Below are 10000 nucleotides of genomic sequence, written 5' to 3'. Positions count from 1 at the left end.
CTGTCGGAGTGTGTGTGAGTGATCTTCATCACAGCGGAGATCATAAGAGTGTGTGCAGACGTCTGATAGACCATCATTGATGAAAGTGTGTGTGTGTGTGTGTGTGTGTGTGTGTGTGTGTGTGTGTGTGACAGATCATCAGTCATGGTTAAATATAGTTTCAGCTGTACTGACCTGATGATAATAATAGAAACTCAAGAATCAAACACACTTTCTGGAGCAGCGCGTCTCAGATCAGCCGTGTGTGTGTGTGTGTGTGTGTTCCTCCTCCTCCTCCTTCTTCATCTGTCATCTTCAGTCTCTCAGTGGATGTTCCTTTATTCCTCCTCTCTAAAGGTCCTGGATGTGAACACACACACACACACACACACACACGCACGCTCGCAGTCTGAATATTTGCTGGCTCTTTTCTTCTGTGTTTGTGGTGGTGTTCCTCAATCCTGTGATTCTGCACTCAGACTGCTCTGAGTATTATTAAACACAGATTCAGCAAACCTGCGCCTGTGCTGCCATCTACTGGGTGCAGAGTGTGTGTGTGTGTGTGTGTGTGTGTGTGTGTGTGTTTCAGGTGCTTCACACACAGACAGACGGAGCTGAAACTCTCCTGTTTTTCAGCAGAGCTATAACTCGACAGCATTGCTCCTGACAGATGAAGCCCCTGTGAGGATCAGCGTGAGCTCATATTCAGAGCTCCAGTGTGTGTGTGTGTGTGTGTGTGTGTGTGTGTGTGTGTGAGATGTGATCGCGGTGGTTTACTGTAGAAACACTGATTACAGCAGTTACAGAAGTGATGAGGTGTGTGATGTGACGCTCGTGCTCTCGTGATGTTCAGAGTATTGAGGATGGAGCAGCGTGTCTCTGATGTCTCTGAGTCTCTGTTGAACAATAAAGGTTTTATTTGTGACGCTCTTGAAGACTGCTGTGTGTTTTCTTGGCAGCTGCTCTTTATTTGAGCGCAGATCTGTACTGTTGATCCTCCAGACGGAGATGGTATCTGCTGATGAGGGTCTGCAGATGCTGGTGTGGAGGATCTGCAGTCACTGTGAAGATCTGCTTCATCTGTAGGAGCAGGAGATCTGCAGATACGGCCGTGTTCAGATCAGCTCCTGTGTTTAATCAACACACACTCTACAGGAGGAACACACACACCTCTGGCAGAAACTCAAACACTTCAGCAAACACACACACACTGCGATCATACACCGATACGGAGACACTATTCAGAGGATAACCCTCATCAGTCAGCAGTATATCCGTCATCACACACACGCGAACACGACACGCTCTGCAGACACACAACCCAGAGCAAACACACTCTGTCAGCCCTGAGAAGAGCAGAGGACGCTCATACACGGACAGTGTGTGTGTGTGTAAATGATGCTCTTGGTCTGCAACACACACACTGTCCGTGTAGGAGCGTCCTCTGCTCTTCTCAGGGCTGACAGAGTGTGTGGAGGAACACATGATTACATATGCAGGTACACACACACACACACACACAGTCTCCTGTAGAATCTACAGTGTCGATGCAGCAAAGCACTGTATTCACATTCACATTGCACAGCTCTACAGTATATAGACTATAGATCAGACATTAGAGCTCAGCATTACTGGGCATCACTCAGACTGTACACAGAGTTCTGACTTGAGACTCACCTGAGATATACTGGAAGCCTGGAGACGTGGCCCGGACTGCAGATATCAGACTGTGACGGTGTGATAACCTTGTATACATGTATCACGGTGTTGTGCTCACGGCTCTACAATATATCCTCTTTAAATGTCTGGGTAAACAACACCTGTTTCCCTCTTTGAACACAACAGATCTTATTTAGTGAAAGATTGAAAGTATTTTGGAGCAGTAGACACGTCAGGCTGAATAACAGACGAGTCTGCTGTCCTCATGAGTTTCAGAAACACTGACTTCTGTTCAATTTAAACATCAGAGGTTTTCTGCTGGAGATACTGCTGTCCTAAAAACAACAAACTGTAAATAAAAAATCTTACACACAGCTTAGCAACAGTATTACAGAAGATTAGGGCGCTTTTAAACCTTGACGCGTCTCTTCCGCTCAAGTCTGCTCATTCTAAAGCACTACAGAGTTATTATTATGAAGAGTTATTATATTTCAGACACACTAAAGAAGATGTTTAGAAGAATGCTAAAAACCTGTAACCATTGACCTCCACAGTGGCAGAAACAAACACTATAGAGGCAACAACACTGTCCATACTGTAATAACAGATTCACCTGCAGTGTGTGATGAGTCCGTCTGCAGTGTGTGATGTGTCCGTCTGCAGTGTGTGATGTGTCCGTCTGCAGTGTGTGATGTCCGTCTGCAGTGTGTGATGTGTCCGTCTGCAGTGTGTGATGTGTCCGTCTGCAGTGTGTGATGAGTCCGTCTGCAGTGTGTGATGTCCGTCTGCAGTGTGTGATGTGACGCCATCGATACGACACAATAACAACAGCACTAATCAACACTTTCACCTCAGTGTGTGTCCTGTCATGACCTCTGACCTCTTACTGAACTTGTGTGACCTGAGTCTGATATGACTGAGCTGATATTCCTGAGCGAATCAGAGTCGCAAACACACTGCAGTGCAGAGAGCACACACACACACACACACAAATACACACACTAACGAGAACAAGATCATTGTGTAGGTAAACAGAGAGAATCCAGGCTATTGATTATATACAGTCCAAACCATTAGAGCTGAAAACACACACACACTCCATCCTTCAGAAAAACACACACACACACACACTCCATCCTTCAGAAAAACACACACACACACACACACACTCCATCCTTCAGGAAGACTCAGGAATTGAACCCGGCTGTTTACTTTACTGTGAGAAACCCTGGATTCGGCTGAGCGCACAGATACCAGCGGCTGCAGACACTGCGGCTCCTGACGCCTCACAGTCAGCGGAGCGTGTGTGTGTGTGTGTGTGTAACCAGTTCACCACCATCACACACTGAGAGACAACTCAACTGTGTTTAAGAGCATTAACATGACATTTACTCTGCTGAACTGTGTGTGTGTGTGTGTGTGTGTGTGTGTGTGTGTGTGTGTGTGTGTGTGTGTGTGTGTGTGTGTAAAGTGTGTGCAGGAGTTGCTTGGAAAAGAAACACTCCTGAAAGTTGATCAGAGCCTGAGATTATCAGACTGAACAGAGTTTATCACGCTGCGTTCGCTAGTGTGTTTAATCTAATCCTGCGATAACGGCAGCTGTGTGTGTGAGAGAGAGAGTGTGAGTGTGTTCTGTTATCTGCAATCTGTGTATCTTTCTCTCTCTGCTGTAACTTCTTCTTCTGTCCTGTGTAAATACCTGAGACTGTGGCAGCTTCCTCATGAAGAGGATTCAGCAGTCAGTCATGTGGAACAGACGAGATATAAACAAACATCATCAGAATCAGTTATATACGAGGGTCAGCTATACACGAGGGTGAGATATATACGAGGGTCAGTTATATACGAGGGTCAGCTATACACGAGGGTGAGATATATACGAGGGTCAGTTATATACGAGGGTCAGCTATACACGAGGGTGAGATATATACGAGGGTCAGTTATATACGAGGGTCAGCTATACACGAGGGTGAGATATATACGAGGGTCAGTTATATACAAGGGTCAGTTATATACGAGGGTCAGATATACATGAGGGTGAGATATATACGAGGGTCAATTATATACGAGGGTCAGCTATACACGAGGGTGAGATACATACGAGGGTCAGTTATATAAGAGGGTCAATTAAATACTAGGGTCAATTATTTACAAGGGTTAGTTATACACGAGGGTCAGTTATACACGAGGGTCAGTTATATACAAGGGTAAGTTATATAAGAGGGTCAGACATGTGTGTGTTACCTGTAGGCTGTATATAGACAGGTGTGTGTTACCTGTAGGCCGTGTATAGACAGGTGTGTTACATGTGGACCTTATATAGACAGGTGTGTGTTACTGTGAGCCACAGGTGTATAAGTTGATTCTGGAAGAGAGTGTGACATTGGGTCTATGCCTGTGCAGGCATGTGAACAGCTCTGTGAGTTTATGTGTTTGAGTGTGTGTCTGTGTGTGTGTGAGCAGTGGTGTGAGTTTATGTGTGTGTATGCATATTGTGTGTGTGAGGCGACTTACAGGAGTCCATTAGTGTCTACACGAGTGGTGGTTTCACACACTCACTGACCCACGACTCCATCACACACTCTGACGAGCACGAGTGTGTGTGTGTGTGTGTGTGTGTGTGTGTGTGTGTGTGTGTGTGTGTGTGCGCTGCTGTTCCGGTGGTCTCCGCACTGATATTCTCCATCAGTGTGTTTCCGCTCACTGACTCTGAATGTCAGTAAACTGAGTGTGAAGAGTTCTGCAGTGTGTGTTCAAGAGCAGCTCTCAGGAAACATGACCTTACACACACACACACACACACACACACACAGTAATAACTGTTCAATAATAATGAGTTTTGTTTGCTGAGTAATTGAAGTATAAAGTGTATAAATCTGTAGTCAACATGATGATCAGAGCCTCGAGGGCACTGAACTCTGCTGTCATCATCATCCTCATCACCATCATCCTCATCCTCATCTGTGGAGCTCCTCACACTGACTGACCTCCGCTGTTCATCACAGTAGTGATCTGAATAACCTGAGCAGTTTCTCTGTGGAGAGCCGCATGTTCCTCTGGGAGAAACACAGAGAAGAAGAGTTAGCCTAACCCTAACACACACACACACCCACACACACACACACACACACACGCACGCCCACACACACACACGCACACACACATGGAGGATCTTATCAGACACTGGCTCTCTGCACGGATGAGCAACAGAGTGCCACTATAGCAGGAGTGTGTGTGACAGAGAGATATATAAAGTGTGTGTGTGTGTGTGTGTGTGTGTGTGTGTGTGTGTGTGTGTGTGTGTGTGTGTGTGTGGGCGTGTCGGGTGTCGTGTTTCTCTTTTGTCACCTGTGGAATTAAGTCTTTCACTCAGCACACTCACACTTCAGTCTCTCTCTCTCTCTCTCACACACACACACACACACACTCGCGGTGATGGAGTCCAGCAGCGGCCGCTTCTCTCTTCTCTCGCCGCATCCCGCGCTTTTCCTCCGGCCAGAAGAACGGATTTTCCCGCGTTGCCCTAAATGCGCGCGCTGCCGGAATCACGGTGTGGTTTCCGCTCTGAAGGGCCACAAGCGGTTCTGCCGGTGGCGCGACTGCGCATGCGTGAAGTGCGCGCTGATCGCGGAGCGGCAGAGGGTGATGGCGGCGCAGGTGGCGCTGCGGAGGCAGCAGGATCAGCGGGAGCTGCGGGTGGAGTTACCCGCCGGAGGAGCGTCCGAGCCCGGGATGAGCCCCGGAGCATTCACTGACGGTGAGCAGTTATAGTGTGTGTGTGTGTGTGTGTGTGTGTGTGTGTGTTTGTGTGTGTGTGTGTGCCGGGGGCTGTGTGCTCCAGCATTCTCATTATCTTCCATATCTAACAGTGTGTAAGAGTCCTGACCCGGTGTTCTGGGTGAGTCTGCCGTGTGCTCAGAGCTGTGATGGGTGTTGCTGTCCGTGCGCTCGGCCGGAACCATCAGGAAATGTGAACTGTGTGTGTATAAACTGTGTAACAGCAGCTCTCTCTCTCTCTCTCTCTTTCTCTCTGTGTGTGTGTGTGTAGGGAGCAGTGTGTGTGTGTTCTCAGGTCTCCTCCCTCCTCCTCCTCCACCTGTGCTGGATAACTCGGCTGTGTCCCTGCAGTGTGTGTCCCCCGGCCCTGCTCCCCCTCTCGGGTCTCTGCGCAGCGCTGCAGTGCTGCTGCGGGTCTTCCCTCAGGCGGGTCCTGCGGCTCTGCTTGGGGCCCTGTCAGCCTGCTCGGGGGATGTGGTGAGGGCCATAGAGCTGCTGCTGGAGGCCCGGGGCCCCGACCCCAACCTGACCCCGGACCCCACTGCGCTGCTGAGTCCGCTCGGGGCCCCGGGGCTCCTGGCTCCGCTGCGACTCGGCTTCTGCTCACCGTGTCTGCTGCCAACACCCCTGCGGCCCCCAGGGGCCCCGCTCCTGCCAGACACACACACACCGGGGCCCGCAGCGCCACCCGCCCGGGGCCTCCACTGATCAACTCTGATCAATAACTGATAATAACTGATCAATAACTGATCATACCTGCCTTATACTGCACATAGATCAGCAGGACATCAGCGCAGCTCTGCTTCTGGATCTTATAACACACACACGCACACACACACACACACACACACACACACATTAACGCACACTCACACACACACACACACACTCCGGCTGCAGTGGCCTGGTCTGATGCAGGATCTGTCCAACAGGATGAGTCGTGGACAGTTTCAGCCGTGATGCAGCAAGATGAACACCCTGAGCTGAAGAACCGGCGGAGCAGCGGAGATCTGCAACATGACAGCGCTGTGTGTGTGTGTGTGCGTGCGTGTGTGTGTGTGTGTGTGATGAAGGTCTGACACATGTGTAATCTCTTCAGTGTTTGTGTTGTGTGTGAGAGATGAACATGAGCTGGAGATTATATTACTGTCCATCACAGCGTCTCTCTGCAGTACACCTTCATCACCTTCACCACCTTCATCACCTTCATCACCTTCACCACCTTCATCACCTTCATCACCTTCACCACCTTCATCACCTTCACCACCTTCATCACCTTCACCACCTTCATCATCTTCATCCCCTTCATCACCTTCATCATCTTCATCATCTTCATCATGTTCCTGATCTTTATATATTAAATTTTCATTATGTTGATATTAAACTGCTGCTTGAGTGTTCACTTCACTAACAGCAGGATACTGCAGACACCAGTGTGTGTGTGTGTGTGTGTGTGTTTGTGTACGCTGGAAGAACTAAAAACTTCTGTAAAAAAAGAAATAACAGCAGCATAAAGCAATATGAGAAAGAAGGCTTGTGGGCAAATCATAAATCCAGAACACAATAAACAGCTGTAGTGTCTGTGTGTGTGCGCGTGTGTGTGTGCGTGTGTGTGTGCGTGTGTGGGTTTGTGTGTGTGTGTGTGTGTGTGTACCTCAGAGCTCAGGTTTACTGGGTGTTTGAGGCAACGCTGAAAGCGCGTGTACGCTGAAGGTCACGGGCTCGTGCATGCTTGTCGGGAGCGTGCAGCGCGCGCGTGAGGGCGGGTCTCCGTCAGTCGGTCAGTCAGTCATGGCGGAGGGCGAGCTGGACGTGGATTCTCTGATCTCCAGGCTGCTGGAGGGTGAGTAAAGCTCAGCTGCAGTTCTCCGGGGCTCCGCGGACTCCTCTGCCGCCTCCGTGGGCTCCAGCGCCGGCTTTCATCCACTCACACTCCGCGGCGGCGCGGCCTAGTGGGGGCGCTCGGCCCGCGGAGATCGGCAGTGCAGGCCTCGGGGAGCTAAAGGCAGATTATCAGCATTTCAGCCAGAAACCCGTCATTTAGGCAGATATGGGCTGAGTTTAGGACGGGTCCTTCAGGAGTTCTGGACGGGTCCAGCGCGGTGTGGCGAGGAGCGGTTGCAGTAACGCGTGTGATGCTGTCGTGTGTGTTAGAAAGTGTTCGTGTTGTTGTTTTTGTTGTGTACGTGTAGTAGTTCGTGTTGTTGTTGTGTTTGTGTAGTAGTTGTGTGTGTTGTGCAGCGCCTGTGTGTTGTCATATGTTTGATTGTGCGTTTGTGTGGTAGTAGTAGTCCGTGTTGTTGTTGTTGTTGTTGTGTGTGAGTGTAACGTTAGTAGTTGTTCGTGTTGTTGTGTTTTGTGTATGTGTATTAGTAGTTGTAGTTCGTGTTGTGTGTGTATGTGGTAGTTGTGCTTGTTAATAATTGTTTTGTGTTGTGCTTGTTTGTGTGTCTGTGCAGTAGTTGTGTGTGTTGTGCAGCTCCTCTGTGTTGTCATATCTTTAATTTTGTGTATGTGTGTAGTAGTAGTCAGTGTTGTTGTTGTTGCGTGTGTGTGTGGTAGTTTGTGTTGTGTTTTTGTGTGTGTGTGTAGTAGTAGTTGTTCGTGTTGTTGTCGTTGTTGTGTGTGTGTGTGTGTGTGTGTGTGTAGTTGTAGTTCGTGTTGTGTGTATGTGGTAGTTGTGCTTGTTAATAATTGTTTTGTGTTGTGCTTGTTTGTGTGTGCAGTAGTTGTGTGTATTGTTTAGCTCCTCTATGTTGTTGTCACGTCTCTGATGGTGTGTCTGTGTGTTTGTTGTCACGTCTCTGATGGTGTGTTTGTGTGTGTGTGTGTGTGTGCTGATGACGGTAGTGGTGTTGTTTAGTGATGTCACAGCCCTCTTTGCATGTTTAAAGTGAATAACTGTGTTTACAGACATTGTTTCTAACACACACACACACACACACACACACACACACACACTGCGCTCGAGGCTCAGTGAAGAGGCTCTACGGTGTCCACATCAGATTAGATGTACAGACGTGATTATAAAGTGTTCGTATAATATTAGCATTTATCCACCGTCCTGTGAACTGATGATCCTCCAGGTGATCCTCCAGGTGATCCTCCAGGTGTTGTGTTGAGCCGTATTCACTCTGTCTCCATTATTATCCTCTGCAGAAACTCTCTCTCTGTCTCTATATATATATATCAGAGTAGATCTGTCAGGCATTAGGTCATCAGACGCTTGAGAAATGAGTTTATTTCAGATTAACTCTGACGGCCAGCAACTTCCTGATTAACCTGAACATGGAGTATCATGAAGAGACGTCACGAGGAGACCAGATAACCCAGATGTGGATCAGTGGATGATGACACCGGCTGGAGGATATTCCATACAGAATCACATCAGGCTCAGAATCCGGCGTCATGCAGGACGAGTGTGTGAGGGATGCGGCAGGGCTGGGTTAGTGTGTGTGTGTGTGTGTGTGTGTGTGTGTGTGTGAGTGTGTGTGTGTGTGTGTGTGTGTGAGCGCTGCAGGTTCATCTCTGCTCTGTGTTAATGCTCTCCTCATTGTGCAGATCTGGAGTCTCTGCTGCTGCCGTCAGGAGGAACACATGAGGACCAGCTAATGTCAGATATACTGTAGAGCAGTGCAGGATCAGTGTGTGTGTGTGTGTGTGTGTGTGTGTGTGTGTGTGTGTGTGTGATTCTCCAGAGAACACAGTAAAACCATTTCACACAAGACCATATTTGGCTGCGTTCACAGCAGAAAACTGAGATCTGAAAATAGCCGAGACTGGTTTCCATCAGAGCCAGAACACACACACACACACACACACACACACACACACACACTCTCTCTTTCTCTCTTTCTTTCTTTCTCTCTCTCTCTCTCTCTCTCTCTCTCTCTCTCGCTCTCTCTTGTCTGGTCCAGTATTGTCCTTATTTAGTGTCCTCCGCACCGCTGGTATCCTCCGTCCTCTGCTCAGCTGACTGTGGCGCTCCTCCTCCGCCTGCTGGTGGACTCTGGAACTGCAGCGAGTGGAACTGAAGGATCTTATTAAACTTTCTGACATATTGAGTGTTAGCGGTGTGTTTCCAGCAGCGGTTCTGCATCTCCACTGTCTCCTGAGGATATGTGTGTGTGATAACGCTCTGCAGATGGACACCAGTGTTCAGTGTTCGTCTACAGTGAGTCCGTGTTCTGCTATCGGCCGCTCACTTTGGGATGTTCAGCTGAGCTTCATCAGTGCAGTGGAGGATGCACGGGGATGAGTTTACCAGCGCCTGATCCTGATATCTCCGTGGACTCGGTTCTGTCTGTAGCCGTGTTCGTGTTCGTGACGTCGCAGTGACCTCTGATTCTGCTTCCTGCTCTGGTGTCTTCAGTTTAAGGCCCTGTGCTGTTTATTTCCACAGATATCAGCATACTATACCACACTCTACCTCACTATACTCCACTACACTGTACTCCACTATACTCTACTGTACTCCACTACACTATACTCCACTACACTATACTCTACTACACTATACTCCACTACACTATACTCTACCTCACTATACTCCACTACACTATACTCCACTACACTGTACTATACT

General features: G+C 48.6%; 3 protein-coding genes across 7 annotated transcripts in view; all 3 read left to right on the top strand.

Moving 5' to 3' along the window:
- The window catches only part of rbpms (RNA binding protein, mRNA processing factor), a 6244-nt gene extending 5335 nt beyond the window's left edge, over window positions 1-909 (top strand). For all 4 annotated transcript variants that reach the window (XM_068222809.2, XM_068222808.2, XM_005172421.6 and 1 more), the window contains one exon: window positions 1-909. This exon is cut by the window's left edge and continues 332 nt beyond it. The gene's annotated coding sequence lies outside the window, so the exon portion shown is untranslated.
- A 4120-nt stretch (window positions 910-5029) lies between these two features.
- Window positions 5030-6820, top strand: LOC141375224 (uncharacterized). Its single transcript, XM_073907790.1, has 2 exons — window positions 5030-5395; window positions 5687-6820. Exons 1-2 carry the CDS (start codon window positions 5074-5076, stop codon window positions 6121-6123), a joined length of 759 nt encoding a protein of 252 aa, XP_073763891.1. The 5' UTR covers window positions 5030-5073; the 3' UTR covers window positions 6124-6820.
- A 333-nt stretch (window positions 6821-7153) lies between these two features.
- Window positions 7154-10000, top strand: part of ppp1cbl (protein phosphatase 1, catalytic subunit, beta isoform, like) — an 8710-nt gene continuing 5863 nt past the window's right edge. Inside the window, 1 exon segment of one of the 2 annotated variants that reach the window (NM_199916.1) lies at window positions 7154-7258. In NM_199916.1, coding sequence (NP_956210.1) covers window positions 7207-7258 — 52 coding nt within the window. In that variant the 5' untranslated portion in view covers window positions 7154-7206. 2 annotated transcript variants of the gene reach the window in all.

The sequence above is a fragment of the Danio rerio genome, chromosome 7 (assembly GCF_049306965.1).
Source record: "Danio rerio strain Tuebingen ecotype United States chromosome 7, GRCz12tu, whole genome shotgun sequence".
NCBI lineage: Eukaryota > Metazoa > Chordata > Actinopteri > Cypriniformes > Danionidae > Danio > Danio rerio.
The sequence above is the reverse complement of the archived record's forward strand: the minus strand, read 5'-3'. Positions and strand labels throughout refer to the sequence as shown.